This window comes from Sinohyriopsis cumingii, unplaced genomic scaffold (genome assembly GCF_028554795.1).
Source record: "Sinohyriopsis cumingii isolate HCF-2022 unplaced genomic scaffold, ASM2855479v2 utg001887l, whole genome shotgun sequence".
NCBI lineage: Eukaryota > Metazoa > Mollusca > Bivalvia > Unionida > Unionidae > Sinohyriopsis > Sinohyriopsis cumingii.
Window position 1 is genome coordinate 222,573 of NW_028316078.1, and position 21,506 is coordinate 244,078.

Here is a 21,506-nt window from a genome sequence, read left to right on the forward strand (position 1 = left end):
TACAAGTTTATAAACCTTTGGGATATTTTAAGATTATCCTGGATTTTGTTTTGTTGTTTAAGAGTGTAGGCTTAGATATCACAGAGGTAAAGCGTTCTATTCGCACCTCTTTGGTACTATGGCACGTGCAAGTTTATGAGCCGATTTTTTCAAAATGCAGTGGTTTCTTCATCTCGCATGCCAGCTAATACCAAACTATTGCCATTAAAAATACGTGTGATGTGTAAAAGCTAGTTGCAAAATAAAGTTCAAACTCCAAAACAGTACATCAATCAATCAATCAGTCAATCAATGAATACGCAACTAAATATAAATGCTTATATGGACCTTCTTAGTAAGTAACTTCACCTTCATTTTTGCGATTTATTATTAATTTGAGAGCACCTAACAGTTTAATAGTTTAAAATCTCCTTAAGTTATAATTGCTAATAGTGCGTATTTTTCAAAAGAAATGGAGGTAAAGTGTAAAATAAAAGTACCCTTTATTGAGATGAGCTTCCACTTTCTTCCGTGACATGTCGTAGATTCCTTGTTGCGACGATCCCTATTGTACCGGAAACACGTGAAGTATTTGATTTGATAGTGACGAATAAAGATGTCGTTTTTTATCAAAAACAAGAAAAGAAAGCAAGACGGAAGGATAGAAGCGGTCTGCATGTTATGTTTATCAATAATTTAGTATACTCCGCCGCGGATAAATCGTATTATCCATTCACATTGAAATATGCACACAATTATTTAATATTTTATAAGTGTAACATATTTTCGACGCTGGCATTATTTTAACTCTCCTAGAAAAAGACTGGGTCATACTTTGTTTACAGTTGCTATTTCATCGAAATGCCGTTTCTAGAGTTAAAAACGTTGCATTGCTTATTCTTTTTCGTTTAATGTATTATGAAGCACGCAGTCAATAAAACAGTTAAAATGTTTTATCTAGTGTTGTAACCATTTGGTTACTTAAATACTTGGTCCTCTAATTAAAGTGTATAGGTATCACATGGTTATTAATTCAAAGAAAGGTTAATTAGTGCATTTACAATAACACTATACAGGTTTATGTTTATGTATTTCCTACATGTAAGAGGTAGAATCTGTTATTTCTGTTTTAGTGCTGTCTTACTACCCAAGTAATGGCTTTGTATAGCGTGTTGGAACGAGTAGTCAAAGTTTCAGGAATATCTCACACACTTGGCAGTCCATATGGACACTTCCACAAATTGATATCTAATTAATATACTTACTGTGCTGTTTTTATCCTGGTTGAATCAAAATATTACCCTTTTAAATGGACGCATTTTCATGTTCCATTGACTGACATACATTTGAATTTGTTGAAAAGCGACAGTAGTGGAGGTATGCTGGAGTTTGTTCAAGTAGGTTCATGTGCGGGATATATTTCTTGAAACGTTGCTTATGATTCCAATAGGCATAATATATTTGTATATGTTTAGTTAAATAATAGTATTTCAACTAACCTGATTTAAAAATTCCTGGCTTCTATCGCTTTCCAGCCAACTAAAATGTAGGCCAATGAAACTTGAAAACAGGTCTATTTCTTTTGTGAGAATTTGAATTTATTAGAGAAAAGATTTCAGAGTAAGTAAAGTCTGACTAAAACATTATGACTTTATTTTGTTGAAAAGCATCATTATTGGTTGCCAGTTGTGTGAGATATTCCTGAAAATTTGACTTTTGTTACAATGTTAGTCAACATCACAACACACTACACAGCGCAGTTAGTTAGGCAGTAAGATCCTGATGCCCAAAACATAAATATAAGCGCCGAGGTCTTACATGTAGGACTAGTATTTCCAGATGCTTTTAAAGGAACACAGAAATAGTATAAATAGTACAGAAAGTATGTTATGTTAATTTCAAATAGGTAAAAGTATTGTACAAATTGACAATATTTTTTGTTGGTTTTGAAATCTTCCCAAAAATTTAAGAACAGTTGTAGCTACTAGTAGTAATTTTGATAGCTTTAGCTGATAGAGAATGGGCAAAAATCCATTGCCAGATAGTCTGGGACAATTCAATTCCATTGCCAGATGTCTGGGACAATTCAAAACTAATGCTGGGCTACTACTTTTCTAGTGTGAAAGCCCAGTTGTGCAACTTGAAATATAATAGTAAAAAAATTGCCACATAAAAGTGTAATAGAAATTATCTTTTTCTAGCAAGAAACATTTGTTCCTCTGGGTATCTTTAGCAGAGTTCTTGAATTTTCTCTATGTTGAATGTTGGTAAGAAGCAAACAATAATCCGCATAAGTTGGCTACCGGTATTTGTTTTTGTTATCTGATTATTTAATTGCTGTCGACACTACTAACTCCTCATGGTGAATCCTTAAAGAAACAAGACCAGCAAATGCCCATCTTTTGTCAACAAACCCACCTATGGTAGTGGTCTTTTTCATCTTTGACTCGAAACACTGAATGCCTGTGATATAGTATTATGCTTTCCCATTTGCCGGTGGAAAACATGAGCACATGCTGTAGAGCATGTGATACTTGTTTCATTTTGTCTAGCTTTAGTTATAGGACTGCAGTAAATTACTGTTGTTGCATACTACATTGGCTTGTAGGGTAACAACTAAAAAAAGAACCACATGGAGGTTTGCATTTACGGAGATGTTTCCAGGACATGTGATTGCGTGAATAATGCAAAATTTGTACAAATTCATGCACTTGAAGACCAGCGATGCATGATAACTTTTTCACATTTAAAGTCCTGCATATGAAAATGTCCTCTTCACATTATGCAATTTTAATTCAACCATTCACCCGTAAAGTGCTTGTTGCAACTTAAGTCACGGTGTTTGAGGTATTGTAGCACTTGTCACAATATGTCTTAATTTACAAATGTTGACATGTCCAGTTTCACTGCTCTGATATCCTAGTGATTAGAGCATCCACCTCAGATGTGGGAGGTCACATTTTCAAACCCTGGCATAGTCATATCAAAGACTTACAAAAATGGTACATGCAGCTGCCTCGCTTGGCACTCATAGTTGGGACTTTATGTTAGGACTGGTCAGCCTGTTGTCGGGATAATGTGACTGGGTGGGACATGATGTTACATGTCTGCAACTTGATGCCCCAGCACTAGACATCACTCTAAACTTTTGCACTGCTTACATCGTAGCGATATGACTGAAAATTTATGAAAAGCTACATCAAAAATCCAAAAACACCCACCCACATTCACATATCTGGTTTCTTCATCTTGTAACGAATGGATGTTCAACTAAATTTGATTGGCACATTGGACCCAGAGCAAGCATTGTCATAATTTAGAACCTTATGTTACAACACCATGGTCTTAAAATATGTAATAAGAAAGAGTGAAAGCCAGCAACTTTTGTATAATTGAAAATAAAATTTATTTTCCTAAAATACAAAGTGAAAAAAGTAAAAATAACTTAGAGTGTGGTGAATGAAATCCTAAGTCCTACATGTTCTATACATTCCAAAAGTATCAACTTATTGAGATAAGTTCCAGAGGTATTCTGAATGATGCCCTGCATCAACAGTAAAGAAGATTCCCCATAATATACTCCCAAAATGTCTTTAAATGAATTCACAGTAATTCCATGACAGCTATTATCCAGATGTCTTAAGTGAATTCAAAGAATTTCCAGGACAAGTATTATTGCATTTAATCATAATGTTTCAAGTACTGTAATTTCAACAAATGATTAAATTAAATAAATGAATTAATCATCTCATAGTAACTGAATTACTTCTGTGACTGGTAGTACTACTAAGAATACCTGATTCTTCATTATAATTCTTGTAGGTTCAGAAACAAATAATGAAAGATGCATATTGCTGCTAGCATGATTTCAACTAGTAAACAAGATCAGTGTTAACCAATCATCAGAAATTAGGTATCCCGACCTTTTCAAGAACTTGTGTCCTTGTTGGATCACATGATGTTTACTTGAACATCAGTGCACCTCAACCTTAGAACTTTATGAATAAAACTACACACTTAATATATGACTGATCTTGAAAGAGCAAATTGTATGATTGATAAGAAATTTAGTATTTAAAATATTATCAGGAAGTTTTACAAATGTGCGTTCACAATATGTTCTACCTAGAAAACCCCAAATAGCTGATTCACAATGGTTCATCATTAAATGATGAAGTTGTTTGTCAAATACTGGCTGATGATAGTTAGGAAGAGAATTTTTTAAGTTATGAAGTATATCAAATTATTGGAGCTGGGAAAGGGTTAATGGAGATACCTTTATGTAATTTTTAACTCAAAAACGGTGCTAAATATGAGTCCAATGTATATGCTTGATGGAAAAAATATGGCATGAATGTCCCCCCCCTCCATTTCAGCCGAATTTCAAAATGAAATGTAGAAAAGACAAACTAAACACAAGCTGAATTAAAATACAGACAATTTAAAGACATAGTGCAGTTTTCATTTCTTTTCTCAAACAGTTTAGCCCTACAGAATCTTTTAGTACAAAACCATATATCCCTATAAAGGTTAAGAGAAATTTACTAAATAAGAATCTAAAAACTAAATTAGGAAGTAAAGATAATTATTTAATCAAAATACCTCTTTCTGAACAAGTAACCTATGGCATTAATGGACTTGAAACCCTATTACAGCATTATGGAACAGATAGTAAAATTAGGCATAGTGGTCATCAAAGCACTGATTCAAAAAAGTGAAACATTGGCGAGGCTTATCTTAGGGAAATAGCTTATCCAAAAGAAAGTACCTGCAAGCTGTGGGAATATGTACATAACAACCATAAAGAATAGTTTTCAGAGTTCTTCAAGCTGGCTAAGCTAGCTGTGTGTATGCCCCTTCAGATGGCAGACTGTGAAAGGGGATTCTCAGCACAGAAAAATATTCATACACAGATGAGGATAAGATTAAGCTCAGGAAAAATCTACAGATTAATGCTTACACAACTAACGGTGACATATTTTGAAGGTTTGGGTTTTAATAGGGCTTGAACAGTTGAGCAGGAAGAAAGAGATATGGATAATGAAGTATAAAGTAAATACTGAACTATGGCTGTTTTCCCCACCTTTTTGTTCTGCAAATCCCCCTTATTTCCGTGACAAGCTCTCCCTTAGATAAAATTATGGCAGCATCTTTGCATTTACCATACAGTTTAAATACAGAAATAGTAGTATTAATATTAACAGTAACATAACAATGTTGCTGAAGATTGAAAAATTACGATTGAAGCAATAGTACTGTCTTAGTATCTTTGCAGAATGGTTATATAAAGAAATAGAGCAGTTTGTTATCATTTTCCTTCATATTAAAACAATTTCCTTTTTCAGAATACTTTTCTATCTCAGAAATTAACTTTCTATATAGACCACTCTGGTGGCCTAGTGGTTAGAATGTCCACCTCGGATGCGGAAGGTTGTGTGTTCAATCACTGGTCGATTCATACCAAAGACTTACAAAAATGGTACTAACAGCTACCTCGCTTGACGCTCAGCATTAAGATGTCAGTGTTAGGACTGGTCAGCCTGGTGTCGGGATAATGTGACTGGGTGGGACATCATGCTACATATCTGCGGCATGATTCCCCAGTGCTAGACATCACTATAAACTGTTACACTGCAGACATCATAGTGATATGAATGAAAAATTGTTAAAGCTACATTAAAAATCCAAATCATTATTATAAGGGTTACACTGCAGACATTGTATTGATACAACTGGAAAATTGTTAAAGCTACGTTAAAAATCAAAAGCACACACACACACAAATTTTCTATATATATATTCCCTTATAAGTCAAGTCAAATTGCAAAAAAAACAGATTCTGATCTGCCATATCATAATGCAACTGACATATCGGTGTCTATCTTGTTCTGCTGATTTCTCCTAACAAACTGCACAGACCCAGATCTGCTGGTGCATTGTGCAACTGCCAATCTGAAGCTGTGCAGTTTGCAGTTGGACTCTTAAGGTGGCGCTATACAGTTTCGCATTTTGCATAGGGTTAGGATTTTAAAGAAAAAGAATTTCCCCGACTTTCCTCACTGGTTATACTGGCTATTTAAAAAAGACCTTGTATATCTTAGGTATAATGCAAAGAACCTTTAATTCCCTTTATTTTGATGTATGATTGATGGGTGTACTATGGGTTATAGAGTATACAGCTTGGCCTTACTTCAAATGTGCACCTTTCAAAAAAGTGCTAGCTCTACTTGGTCATTTTCACTTCCTGAACTTCAGAGGTAAATTGTATAAAAAAAGAGCTGATAACTTTTTTTTACATTTTATATATTTGGTAATTCATTCATTGCACTTTCAGAAGCTGGTATTGTCTAGTCTGGCAAAATTCATTTTCCCAATTTTAATAGCTGCTATGTATAGTGTACTTTAGACTAATTCAGACTGATTTTTTAACACAAGGGAGCAGTCATTTTAGTTAGCAGTGTGCTTAAATCATGTAAAATTTCCCAAAGTGCAATATTCAAAAGAAATATCATCCACATTACATTAATGTAGCATAGAGGTATGCAAACATTCTCTCCACTGTGCATGTTTTAAATGCGAACTATTTCACCTTTCATACGTCACTCTCTCAAAAGTACATATTATCTGGTGAGCGCCACCTAAGTGAGTATATACGTTATAACTATGCATCCAATTTTTAAAGCTTTATTTTGTTTACAGAACAAAGGGAAAAAAACAGGTTTGAGAAAGTTTGGAGGAGAAACAGCAGTTGTAAAAAAAAGGAGATCCAAGTTTGATGATGAAGAAATCGAAAGTGGCTCAGATCTAGAAAAGTTAGTATTAGAGCTGGTTATTGCAGTTACTTCTGTGTCATATGTATTATGTTAATTGCACTCAGTATGATATGTATTGTGACAGTAAATGAGACCCTTTACAGTTTGGTGCCTTACGGTTATCAGTTGTTGATATGGTCTACTAAATATGAAAATAAAGGCATGACTGAAGGAAACACAACATGTGCTGATGTAATTTCCCTGCCAAAATATACACTTTTATTGACCTTAGTTGTAGGAAACCTCTGCTGTAATTAATTACCATTGAGAACTATATTCTTAACTACTTTTGTTCACATGACAATAGAAGAATATGGTGGTGGAAGGCGACAAAGTCGCAATCAGAACATCTGCTGTCTATGCTGTGGTAGCATTTGGTACACCTTGACAGAGGCAAGTCATAACACATGATGTTGGTGTACATTCCTATTGCTACTTCTGAGGTCATTTCATGACTTGACATGAATGGGCCAGGGATCTTCTGATCACTGCAATGTTTTGTTTTGTGTTGAACTTGATTGTCATAGGAATTTTTATGTTAAAAATGGACATTTTTAGTTTGTAGATTATGCTTTCTTAATAATATTATATATATCTAAGTAAAATGGTATGCACTTGCTGATATTTAAAGGGGAGGTGTGCATTTACTTAAGCCAAACATGTGAAGAACTTTTAATGGGAGTAGATTATTAATTAACCTGTGTATGCAGTAAACAAAACTAATGCAAGTGGGACAAATAATTACCAAACTAATTAAAACATTGATATATATTTTTACCAGTTATATTCAGGTATTAATAACTGTTGTCTTGTGATAGATAAAGTTCTTTGAATTTTACAGAAAGTGTATTGTGCTGTTATTGGCTTGTTTGAACAGTATTTATTCAAGAAAACATTTTCATGTATCATATATAATGATATAATCTGTATGGGGCAATGTTTCCCTTTACCCTCATTTACGCTTCAGAGACCCCCAAATTTTTAATTTGACCCCCAGTTTTTATACCAAAGTTTGTTTTTATACTCAGTCTGACCCCCAGTTTTGACACCAAGGAGATTTTTTACTCTCAGCCTTGCACACCTAGGGGATATACTGGTATGAGGATTCAGTAGTAAGCTTGTTGAACACGGACTATAACCCCTAATACAGAGTTAATTTAAGAATCAGTAATTGTCTACCGATTTCAAGTAGATAAATAATGTATAATTATAAAGTAAACTTGAACATTTCTAGCACATGCCATTGTTTCATTGGTCATTTAATGGTTAAAAAAAGATACAATTGTGTGGTTGTGACCTGTGTATTAAAATCATTTTGATAATTTTATGAAGGTTTGCACTGCCATAAATATTTGCATGTTAATTTCATTGGAATAAATCAGATTTTTGAATAATGTCCTAATTGTAAGTAGGGGATAACACAATGACAATTTTTATAATTTTTATATCAAACTCTTTGTCTACAGGTGCACTACCAATTATTAGAAATAAATTTTTATTTGTGCTACAGCATATGGTTCTTAGTCTCATATCCACCCCATCACCAACAATATAATATGAAAGAATTTTATGTTTGTCCTGATTAAGGTAAGTTTACAATTGGCAACATATTCCACAGTTGAATTGTGGAAGGCAGAAATGATTTTCAATAAAGTGGCATTCAGCACAAAAGAGGTTGAATATTATTCGATGATAGATTGGTGTATGTATCATTTTAACAACAAGAGGTTGAATAGTTTTCAATGATAGATTGGTGTATGTATCATTTTAACAACAAGAGGTTGAATAGTATTTGATGGTAGATTGGTGTATATATCATTTTAACAACAAGAGGTTGAATAGTATTCAATGATAGATTGGTGTATGTATCATTTTAACAACAAGAGGTTGAATAGTATTCGATGGTAGATTGGTGTAGGTGTCATTTTAACAAGAGGTTGATTAGTATTCAATGATAGATTGGTGGAGGTGTCATTTTAACAACAAGAGGTTGATTAGTATTCGATGATAGATTGGTGTATGTATCATTTTAACAAGAAGAGGTTGAATAGTATTCGATGGTAGATTGGTGTAGGTGTCATTTTAACAACAAGAGGTTGATTAGTGTTCGATGATAGATTGGTGTAGGTATCATTTTAACAGCAAGAGGTTGATTAGTATTCGATGATAGATTGGTGTAGGTGTCATTTTAACAACAAGAGGTTGATTAGTATTCAATGATAGATTGGTGTAGGTGTCATTTTAACAACAAGAGGTTGATTAGTATTCGATGATAGATTGGTGTAGGTGTCATTTTAACAACAAGAGGTTGATTAGTATTCAATGATAGATTGGTGGAGGTATCGTTTTAACAACAAGAGGTTGATTAGTATTCAGTGATAGATTGGTGTAGGTATCATTTTAACAACAAGAGGTTGATTAGTATTCGATGATAGATTGGTGTAGGTGTCATTTTAACAACAAGAGATTGAATAGTATTCGATGATAGATTGGTGTAGGTGTCATTTTAACAACAAGAGATTGAATATTATTTGATGATAGATTGGTGTAGGTGTCATTTTAACAACAAGAGGTTGAATAGTATTTGATGATAGATTGGTGTAGGTATCATTTTAACAAGAGATTGAATTGTATTTGATGATAGATTGGTGTAGGTATCATTTTAACAACAAGAGATTGAATATTATTCGATGATAGATTGGTGCAGGTATCATTTTAACAACAAGAGGTTGATTAGTATTCGATGATAGATTGGTGCAGGTATCATTTTAACAACAAGAGGTTGAATAGTATTCGATGATAGATTGGTGTAGGTATCATTTTAACAACAAGAGGTTGATTAGTATTCGATGATAGATTGGTGTAGGTATCATTTTAACAACAAGAGGTTGAATAGTATTCGATGATAGATTGGTGGAGGTATCGTTTTAATAACAAGAGGTTGATTAGTATTCAATGATAGATTGGTGGAGGTATCATTTTAACAACAAGAGGTTGAATAGTATTCGATGATAGATTGGTGTAGGTATCATTTTAACAACAACAGGTTGAATAGTATTCGATGATAGATTGGTGTAGGTATCATTTTAACAACAAAAGGTTGATTAGTATTCGATGATAGATTGGTGTAGGTATCATTTTAACAACAAAAGGTTGATTAGTATTCGATGATAGATTGGTGTAGGTGTCATTTTAACAACAAGAGGTTGATTAGTATTCGATGATAGATTGGTGTAGGTGTCATTTTAACAACAAGAGGTTGAATAGTATTCAATGATAGATTGGTGTAGGTGTCATTTTAACAACAAGAGGTTGAATAGTATTCAATGATAGATTGGTGTAGGTGTCATTTTAACAACAAGAGATTGAATATTATTTGATGATAGATTGGTGTAGGTGTCATTTTAACAACAAGAGGTTGAATAGTATTTGATGATAGATTGGTGTAGGTATCATTTTAACAACAAGAGATTGAATAGTATTCGATGATAGATTGGTGTAGGTATCATTTTAACAACAAGAGATTGAATATTATTCGATGATAGATTGGTGCAGGTGTCATTTTAACAACAAGAGGTTGAATAGTATTCGATGATGGATTGGTGTAGGTATCAATTTAACAACAAGAGGTTGAATAGTATTCGATGATGGATTGGTGTATGTATCATTTTAACAAGAAGCTAAATTATATCTTGTATGCAATTTGGAGCCAAAGCATGGTACATTTTGAACAGCTGAATTAATTTATGCTTATAGCATCGATGATTCAGGCTATCCCATCTGTTTTCCTCATACAGTAATGCCTGAGGCACCTGTTACTATTCCCATAGCCTCCAAGTTTATTTTTCCAGTGATTCTCTTTCTTGCATAGTACAGTTATCCTGATACAATCAGCATAATCAAATGTGCGAAGTATAACAGATGTCTATATTCTTTCCAAGGACAAGCGATCCACCCTATAGTTTAAACGTTTTTAAATATTTACTTTCTCATAGGCCTTTTCAGACAAATGCTTGACATGAGCTTGCTATGCGGCATCACAAGACAGTATAATACTGATGTTCTTTCGCTGGAATAATTCTTGAATATCTTTACTGGACATCTGAAGTTTAGGATGGTTATTTGAATTTTGCTTTTGTGTTGTGAGCATTTACTCCGTTTTATTTGTTTTAAATGAGGGGACCAATCCTGTAATTTGTTAATGTCCAATTTTAGGATTTGGCTAGCCTCGTTTGGATTTTGAAAGATTATATATAGTATAGTCTCACCCACAGATAGTGATGATTGTATATCATTTACGATGTCATTTATATATACTAAAAATATAAATGTTCCAACTATAGATCCTTGTGGGACTCTTGCATTTATAATTGAAAATCGGAAAATCGGGAACTCAAGGCAACTCTTGATTTCTTAATGATAAATAATGTTAGGATGATAGCAGATTGCCTCAAATGCTGATCTTCTTAAGTTTAAAAAGTAATCCGGAATGCAAAATTTGATTCGGAGCTTTACTAATACCAAAGAAAACAGTTCTTTTGCTGAAACAATACACATATCCATACAACATGGAGAATTGATACAAAACGATACTTACCGTATGCATGTTATTTTAGTCTTTAACAGTCATGACTAATTATTATTAGTGTTATTCTGTAAAAATTATAATCCATCTGAAACAGCATTTGCAGTCACAGGCACTCATGTTTATTAATAAATACGAGAAAGATTATTTGAGAATACCCACTCGCCATTTGCAAGATAACACAAAGTGACATGGTTTGTAATCTGTCCCCCCCCCCCCCCAATTTATGCTAATTATCTTAACCCAGAAGTATGTTCAGCACACACTGTACATTCCATACATGATTCACGTGTTTAATTAAGTTTCTACTTTGAATTGTATCTTGACTTCTTTGGTTGATTTGAAAACTACACTACTGGTGTGACCGCTCCGATGGCCTAGTGGTTAGAGCATCCGCCTTGGATGCGGGAGGTCATTGGTTTGATCCCTGGCTGAGTCATACCAAAGACTTACAAAATGGTACTAACAGCTGCCTCACTTGGCGCTCAGCATTAAGAGGTTAGTGTTAGGACTGGTCGGCCTGGTGTCAGGATAATGTGACTGGGTGGGACATTATGCTATATGTCTGCGGCATGATATCCCAGTGCTAGACATCACTATAAACTGTTACACTGCAGACATCATAGCAGTATGAATGAAAAATTGTTGAAGCTACGTTAAAAATCCAAATCATACACACACACACACACACTACCTGTGTGTTGCATGTTGAAATATGTTACATTGAATTCTCATTTGTTGTTATTGCTTGTTCCGCTTCAGGTTAAACAATAACCACCAACATAAATCAATGTAGCTTATTCTCTGTGTGACAAACAGGAAGTATTGCCAGAGCAAAAGAGAGACTTTGATCTAAAAGTCTTTAGATATGTCAAGTACTTAAATGGAGATGAAATGCGGTCAGGGTGTGCCATTGCACAAAGCGTTCAAAAAATTCGCACTCTTGGAGAAAGTTTTACAAATGTGTGTTTAAAATATGGGCTACCTAGAAAAACCCAAATGTCTGATTCTTGGTGTGGTTCATTACAATTTCGTACGGCAAATCAGATTATTGGAGCGGGAAAAGCTTTAATGAAGACACCAGTGAGTGATTTGGAGCCCATAATGGTGTTAAATATGAGTCATTTGTACATGCTGGATGGGCAAAAAAAAAAAGACTCCATGACCCTTTCAGTGATATTTCAAAATATGTATAAAGGGCAGAATACTGAGCCTAATTTAAATAGACAATTTAAAAGTATAATGCAATTTTAATTTTTTAATTAATCAAATTCGCGCTGTAGATCATATGCTACATACCCGATAAACTGAATAAAACAAGGGTTAAAAAATGCAATTAAGAAGTACATATATTTATTTTAATACCTCTGTCTGCACAAGCATTGGTGGACTAAATACACTTACACAGCATTATGGAACAGATAAGAAATTTGGCATAGTAGTCACTAAACTATTGATTTAACAAAGGAGGTTTATGTTAGTGAGAAATCCTATTTTGGAGCAGATGTATCCAAAAGATAATATCTGTGATCTTTGGAAAATTGTATATAACAGTCACAAAGATTAGTTTCCAAACATATTTAAGCTGACAAAGCTAGATATGTATATACCCCATCAGAAAGAAGCACAGAACAACACTGATACCAAGAAAAGGAGCTGAGTATGCTGAGAATTAATTAACAGATTAATGCTGATACAACTAGAGGTGACATCTGTCAAAGATGTTGATTTTAGTAGAGCTATAAGAAAGTGGAGCAGGAAGAAAGAGAGACATATATTGAAGTTTAGATAAATAATGACCTATGACCATTTCTTCCTCCCTTTCTTTGATAAAGGGGAGGTCTCCCTTAAGATAAAATCCTCTCATCATCTCCTTAAATTGTACATGGGAAACAAATTTGGAATTTCTCTTTTTTATGCAGATATATTTAACCAGTGAATGAAATCGGCATATAATGAGCAATGGGGCAAATTTCAAACTTCTCATGTTTATCACCTTATGTAAGCTAAAAGAAAATTGTAGAATAGGACAAAGTGCAGTCAGTAATTTTCCTTCACTAACAAATTCAAGTACATGTGACTGCAACATTCTTTTCCATCTGCAGGAAATAAAATGGAAATAAAAAGATTTTGTTGGTATTAAACCTTTTTCCCAATGCCCAAATTTGTTCTAGATGAGATTTTCTTTGCATGAGGAAATTTCATTATTTCTTCTGTTTTGAAAATAACATCTTAATGTCTTCCAAGTGTAACTGAGATACTAAATTGGTAATCATCTGTTTTCAAATCATTCATGTTGTACAAAACAAAGGGAATTAAATGGATCCACCAATAAATCACCTAAATCGTTAGATAAAACTCACTGCAACCAACAGAGTCTGTTTGAAAGTATTGTAGATTTCTTCTCATCAGTGAGAATTGCATATCAATATATGATAACTATATGTCTATCTGTAGTCTGCATACTGGAAATACAACCGAGAATGTCAGCATACATGAAAGGGCACCACCTACCTTCCAAAGATGGAAAGACTGTCAAGTTCATATGTGTATTGATATGTATCATATCGCAGGCTGCATATCATGAGTCGTAGCGATATGTGGCACAGGTGTATCATTTCACCCCTACCAATAATTGATTTGTTGTAGAGTCGCTTGGTGTAAAACCTGTTTGGTTTGGTGAGATCAGGTTATGTTGAACACTACAATTACATGTATGCAGATATTTGTGGAAACATTTTTCAAACTCCTTAGACAAAAGCAAAGCAGTGATATTGGGCATAGTTTGAGACATTTGATATACAGTCTTTCTTAATCACTGGTACTACATTTGCTAATTTCCAAGAATCTGGGGGTATTAAGAGAAATGTTAAAGATCCGACACAGTGGATACTTAATTGAAAATACAATTCTTTTAAGTAATATGGGATGCATTAAGTCTAGACCACCTGCCTTAGCTTGATTTAAACCAATAACAACACGTTTACGTTGTCTTCACTAATGTTGATGCAAGAGATAGGGGGCTATTTCAAAAGAAATCATTAAATATTTTAGCTTTGTCTCCATCGTCTGTCACATGTGCCCATTTATAATCGGTGAATCACAAAATTTCTTCATGGACTTTCCTTGCATTTCTTTAACAAGTTTTCACCACTCTTTAGAACAACCTGTACAAGTTTTAATTTTGTTAGCCAACTGCTGATAATGGAAAGATTTAACTTCACATTTTTCATTAATAACTTGATTTCTTTTGTGATGATAACATCCAGTGTTGTGGGTTTTCTGTGCAGTTTGCTTGATTGTAAAGCCACATTCTTTGTCCAATGAGAGGGTGTTTCTTTAGCACATATAATAACCATCTTGTGTGGCACATTTTTTACTTAACTGCATCCTAAAGTAGTTTTGTAAAGTTAGTAATGACATCATTAATATCGTTATTTTAAAATATTTCAGTTCATAGAAAATTCTGCATAAGTGAATTTAACAAAGTATAATCTCCTTTATCATATAACGGTATCAGTTTCTTAATGCTTCAAGTTTTGGGATAGTAAATTTTAAGGTGGCATATACTGTGCCAGTTTATTGTGATGTCTAGCACTGGGACATCGTGTCACAGACATGTAGCTTGATGTCCCACCCAGTCACATTATCCTGACGCCAGGCTGACCAGTTCTAACACTAACCTCTTAATGCTGAGCATCTAGTGAGGCAGCTGTTAGTGTCATTTTATAAGCCTTTGGTATGACTTAGCCAAGGTTTGAAGATGCGACTTCTCATAGCTGATGCGGACACTTTAACCGCTAGACCACCAGAGCGGTCCAAAAATATATTGTGGGTAGAAAGACAGTCTGTAAGTATGTCATTGGGCTCTTCAGGGGTTATTTTTCATTGGATTTTTGTTGTATGTCCATGCCAGTATCCTTTTGCATGTTCTAAAGAGTGGTCAGGAAAATTATGAGTATGACCTGTTGAACATTTGAACAAATTTCATCATTGGTATGAACGTCTACATCAGAAAGCCAGAAGTTATTGTTGGATGGAACAGTTTTTCCTCATAGTCTTTCTGTTTTCAAGACTGTTCTGATATTAACAGGAGCTAAATCCCAAAATGAATCAACATTCTTGATGAAAATCAACTTGCACTGCCAACATTTTGAAGATAAGCCAAGTCTGGTCACATAATGATACAAAATTTGGTTGCATCTAAAACACATGATTGGGACAGTCCAAACTACAGTTGCAAATGTTTAACAAAATTAGACTTGAAGCTGTGCATCATTGCCAATATGGGCTGACAGCTGTGTGATTCTTGAATGTTTTAATTTTTTTTCTACTAGTTTGCTGGTTGAAGCAGTTGGACCATAGCTCCACTCCACTTAGCATAATGACAGTAAGGTGGTCTTGGCACCCCCCCCCCCCCTTATTAAATTATGTTGACATCTTTTGTTGGATTACTATCATTTAGTCAGATCTTGATCTACACTGCTTTCTTCTTTTTGATGAATATGAAGATAAATATAAGCACTACTGATAGTAATGGTCGTTCATTATGCTTGACGTTGAGCTTTATGTTGTTATTCCTTCAAAATAGAACAGGTCTGTTCATGATGTTTTTTGAGACTCATTCCAGTTATGCTCTCATGTGAGAGAGAAGTTACAAACTTTCAGTGCTGTTTTAAAGCTTATGGATCAACATGGGAGTAAGTGACTCCGTTTTTACAGGCAAGATGTTTTACTGTGCATCACTCTTTTTATTGTCCTTAGTTAACATAATTTAAGCTGTGTTAATTATATGCTTTCAGTGAGGAGGAGGTTGATGTGAAGCAGACAGCATATTCTTCTGAGGAGGAGGACCTTGAGACACCCCAGGAGAAGAAATTACGTCTTGCTAAACAGTACCTGGCACAAATTGAAACAGAGGGTAAACCCTGGGTTAATTTTTGCTTGCATGCAAATCCTAGGAAAGATACAGCTATTAATTATCCCATGTCATAGCTGTATCATTTTCTGCCAGCATCATAAATAACGGCAAGGTGTTATGGTTAGGTTTTTGAAAGTCGTCACATACATTCTTTATCAGTTGTAACATTGGGATTGTATTCATAACTGCCAACCCTCACGAATTTGGTGTGAATTTCACGACTTTTTCAGTGATTCACGGATTCACACCGTAAGCCAAAAATTTACGAATTTTCCAATCCTCAATTATTTTAAATCTTTAATAAAATAACCGATTTCCCGTTGAGCGCTAGTCGTGATATTCATAGTTGCTGAAATGGTTCCGGTACTGCTGGTCACGATATTAGTAGATCTACCGCCGATTAGTACAGTTGGCCTGGTAGCAAGAATTTTAGCCTGTTTTAATCTATATGTAATAGAGTAGTTTTACAAATGCTGTTAAGAGAAACTGGGGCCTAACCGGAAATTTGCTCCGTGCATGCGTCAAAACACTGATTTGAGTTACCATTCAGCATCGCATGTAAGATCTTGAAAATGTCTTCACCACCAAGGAAAAAGAAATGTATTACTCAAAAAGTGAAGTTTAATTTGGAATATATCAAAAATTGGCCGTGCATTCTGCCATTAAACATTGATATTCATTCATGCTTTTTGCACTCAGTGTGCCATCGCAGAGACGCTGTGAGGAAGAATGTCAGTTGCAAGAAACATGTAGAAGTTGGGAAAATTAAGAATTCACAGATTTCAGCTGTGGAATATTTTAAACCATTGGCGGAAGACCTGCAGGCTACCAAAGCTGAAGCATTATTTGTGAGTTTTCTTGTTGAACACAATCTACCTTTATCAGCTGGAGACCATGCTAAACATTTGTTCTGACAAATGTTCCCGGACTCGAAAATCACTTCCAAATTTTCCTGTGGAAGAACCAAAATTGCTGCAGCTCCTGTGCATTCCTCACAGCAACAGTGTCAGCGAAAGAGTATTTTCTTTAGTGAGAAAACATAATACAGACTTTAAGGCCTCCTTAGCTGCAGAAAATTTGTCAGTAATTTTAGTCCCCAAGATCAACCAGCAGGCAAGAAGTCAGAACTGTTTAGAAAACAAATTTACGATCAAGCAGTTGATAAAGTTCAAGTCTGCCACAGTATCATGTCTTGATAAATAAATATTTCTGCATATATGTAGTGTTTTATTTTTATTTTGCAAACTTGATTTAGTGTAGTATTGACGGTCAGAGTGGATGGAGTTATTGTCATGGCATTTTTCACGAATTCATGTCCAAATTCACGACTTTTTATCCCTATTTTCACTAATTGTGAGCCTGGAAGGTTGGCAGCTATGTGTATTGCTATATACCCAAAAAGTTCCTTTTTTCAGACATGATTTTTCTCTGTTTTAAAGCAGAATTCCGCTTTTCTTCTGACTTGAATCAAATTTTTCTTGATATAGTCTGTTTTTTTATATCATGTCCGATCCATTTTTTAAAAAACTGTCCGATCACATTCCGCAATGACCTTTGTAAAGTATTCATTCCAGATTTGTCAAAGTTTTAATTCATCCAATGAATAATTGTGTAATGGAAACTGATGGCAATGGAAAGAAGCATGCTTGCAAAACATGGTGTCCCGAGTTGTTCAGAGATACCATGACACAAAAAGTTTAGATAAATGTTTAAAAAATGTATGGAAATGGGAATGGCTGGAGCAAAAAGTAGATGGACATTTAGTTGGTCAGTTTATAAGAAAACTGAACACTAGAGGACTAGCATTTTGTGACCTCTGCAAGAAAGATATGAATTATGCTAATCACATTTGGAAGAGCACCTACAAAAGAAGCTGCATACGAAAAATTAAAGCTTAAAAGGCATCTAGAAAAAATGCAATTAATTACTATAAGAAGAAAGATTTCTTGCATGAGAGAACAGATGTAGCCCTCTGTCAGAATATGCATACTGCATGTTGCCAGTACAAGCACCTGCTTGAAAGGAAAACCCGTCCTTAAAATTTTTTCAGCTTTTTTTATGAAAGACCAAAATCATGTCTGTTTTATGTACCATGTTTTGATTGTGTAACCAGAATAATGCTGGTATCACATTCTACAAGGCCAACATCCTGTGTTGGCATCACTCTTAACAAGGTTGATGTGCAGTATTTTGCCAGTGTAACCAGAATAATGCTGGCAACAATGCTGACATGCTGTGTTTTGAATGTTTAAACTGAATAATGCTGGTATTGGTTTTAACAAGGTTGTGTGGTGTTTTGAGGTGTTTTTTTTGCCAGTGTAATCAGAATAATAAGGCATCACTATTGACAAGGCTGACTTGCTGAGATTTTGATTGTCTAACTAGAATAATGCTGGCATCACTATCAACATGACTGACATGCAGTGTTCAGGTTTTTTTGAAAGTCACATATCTTTATTATTGGTTGATGTATTCATCTTAGTACAATATATATTATATCCAGTGTTTGTAAATTGACATACTTGATATTCCTGTTTTGCATGTTGGAAGCAGAAAACTCTATTCACAACTGGGATACCATGCTCTGTTAAACCTTTATTGTCATTGAATACAACATTCAGTTATGTATATTTGATTTGATTTAATTGTTTGTTTTTAGTTTTATTTTTTTACATTTTCTTCCTTTACATGCTATTGTAATGTAACTTTATTTACTGAATTTTACATTTTCCAGAAATTCAGTTCAGTTTGACCTGACTGTTTTTCATAAACACTAATAAAGAAACTTTGTATCCAATACTGACCTAGTTCCTGACCTTGATTTGGAAATCAGTGAGAGTTGAAGTAAACAAGTTTTGATTTAAAAAAATAATTTTGTTCCCATTGTAAGATTCATAAAGTGAAATTGAGACTATACTTGGAACATGTGACAAATAACTTATATCAGTTAGGTTTTTCCAGTGGACTGACCCACACCCATGCATGTATTGCACCGTAGCGAGGTTTATTATTGATGTTTTGAAAAAGAATGGTCATTGTGTGTTTTAACACTGGAGAAGTCCAAGTGTTTTATGTTGTGACCAGTTTTTTTGGCTAATTATTTTGTTTTTTTTTCTTCAAATTATTTGGATTCCATGATATTATTTTTCCCTGGAAATACTTGTGCTCTAAATTATTTCTTGGACAAGGACAGTTATCAAAATTTACAAAGAATTCAAACACTGGAATATTATTTTCTGTGTTTCAACAAAGAACTGTTGAAACATCAGTACGACGCTGACCACAGCATACGTCATCGCCTTCCATTTTGGATTTCATTGGGATTCGAACTCAGTTTCATTAGGACAATCTCTTAATAGGACTTCTGTTTTTTAATTCTTGGATTAATTTTGGATTTGATTTGTACAACCGTAAGTCCTTTTTCTCATTTTAACCTTGTTTTTCCGGGGAAAGAAATTATTTGTTAAATTTTACAACGCTTGTTGTCTTCACTCTTTTCTTGTTACATTTTATAAGAGCCTAAACGTAACAATTCACAACTGGGACTCATTACTCTGTTAAACCCTTATTGTGATTGAAAACAACATTCACAACTTGAAGACCATGCTCCGTCAAACCCTTATTGTCTTGTTGGCAAAGACATTGGGATGTTTATGCTCCATGTCTCTGACACTGTTACATGCACCGTTATAAAACTTGACAGATGCATTCATCTCTGGTGCTACTGTTCTTTGCAAATGTAGGTTATATTTGTCTAGGTTTTAAGATTAGGGCAAAAGCACAGGTCAGTGATCACACAGTTATCCAGTTTTAAGTCTAAGGAAAAGGCAAGGGTTACTGATGACACAGTTTTCTAGGTTTTAAGACAATGGCAAAAGTAAGGGTTACTGATCATAGAGCTAAATAGGTTTTAAGGCTAAGGCAAAAGCATGAGTTAGTGACCACACAGTTTTCTAGGTTTTAAGATAAGGGCAAAAGTAAGGGTTACTGATCACAAAGCTAAATAGGTTTTAATTCTAGGGCAGAAGTAAGGGTTACTGATCACAGAGCTAAATAGGTTTTAAGGCTAAGGCAAAAGCTTGGGTTAGTGATCACACAGTTTTATAGGTTTTAAGACAAGGGCAAAAGTAAGGGTTAGTGATCACAGAGCTAATTAGGTTTTACTGCTAGGGCAAAAGCAAGGGTTACTGATCACAGTTATCTAGGTTTTAAGGCTAGGGCAGAAGTAAGGGTTACTGATCACGGAGCTCAATAGGTTTTAAGGCTTTGGCAAAGGTTACTGATCACACAGTTATCTAGGGTTTAAGGCTATGGCAAAAGTAAGGGTTAGTGATCACATGGCTGTGAAGTAGGTGAGACATGACATTTTTTAAGATTCCTTGTTTTTACTTAAATGCTACTGTAAAAACTCTCAGGGCTGCTGTGATTGGCACAGTCTGTCCATGTGTATGTTACACTATCCATTCCTACAGCTTGATACTTCATAAACTCTGTTGCAATAAATTCCCTGATGATGTAAAGCGATGCAACACATATTTTAGAAAGCACTGTATACTTAAAGATTGTTTTTCAGTATGCCATGGTTTTCCATTCTTGCTTATAGTAATGAATAGTGGTGGCACTATTATGATTTTTCTGCTGGCCAGTTTTTTTTTTCTCCCTCTTAATCCAACCACATAAACATTTCATTATCTCTTCAGCTCAGAGCTGGAAATTTTTTCTGGTTTTAGTTGAAAATCCTTTTTTTTTTTGTTAAAACGCAGATCAATTTTACTTTTTTGTGTGAAATTTCCAGTGTACTTTTTTTTCTTCTTTTTGCCAAAATATTTGTTCTTGGATGTTATTCGTGTAGGAAAGATGGCACTGAAACACTGCATATCAAAAGTTAATTGTGCAGGTGGGAATTGTTCTGTTTTAGTTGTAAACTATGCAGTTTCGAGTAATGTCTCACACTCAGATCTTTTCGTGGCTTCTACAAATTTAAATCTGTAGAAAGAGGAAAATGTATGGCTGTAACTCAATTTAATTAGTCAGTAAAAAACCAGTTCAGATGGCTAGTAAAAGATCACAATAAGGAGTTTTTCTCGGAAATTGGAGTAACCTGGACTTTCCTGGTGCATGAGGTACAAAGACAAAATTAATTATGGATCAGCTGGCAAAATGTCCTCCCTAACCATGGTAAAACTCCCTATCCATGGCAAAACTCCCT

At 34.5% G+C, this 21,506-nt stretch overlaps 1 protein-coding gene across 2 annotated transcripts in view; it reads left to right on the plus strand.

Annotated features, from left to right (window-relative positions):
• The first annotated feature begins 520 nt into the window (after positions 1 to 520).
• The window catches only part of LOC149771381 (U3 small nucleolar RNA-interacting protein 2-like), a 61,856-nt gene continuing 40,870 nt past the window's right edge, over positions 521 to 21,506 (plus strand). For both annotated transcript variants that reach the window (XM_089948526.1, XM_089948527.1), the window contains exons 1-3: positions 521 to 649; positions 6,679 to 6,791; positions 16,179 to 16,297. In XM_089948526.1, the coding sequence (XP_089804652.1) occupies positions 596 to 649; positions 6,679 to 6,791; positions 16,179 to 16,297 (286 nt within the window). In that variant the 5' untranslated portion in view covers positions 521 to 595. The remainder of the gene's footprint in view (positions 650 to 6,678; positions 6,792 to 16,178; positions 16,298 to 21,506) is intronic.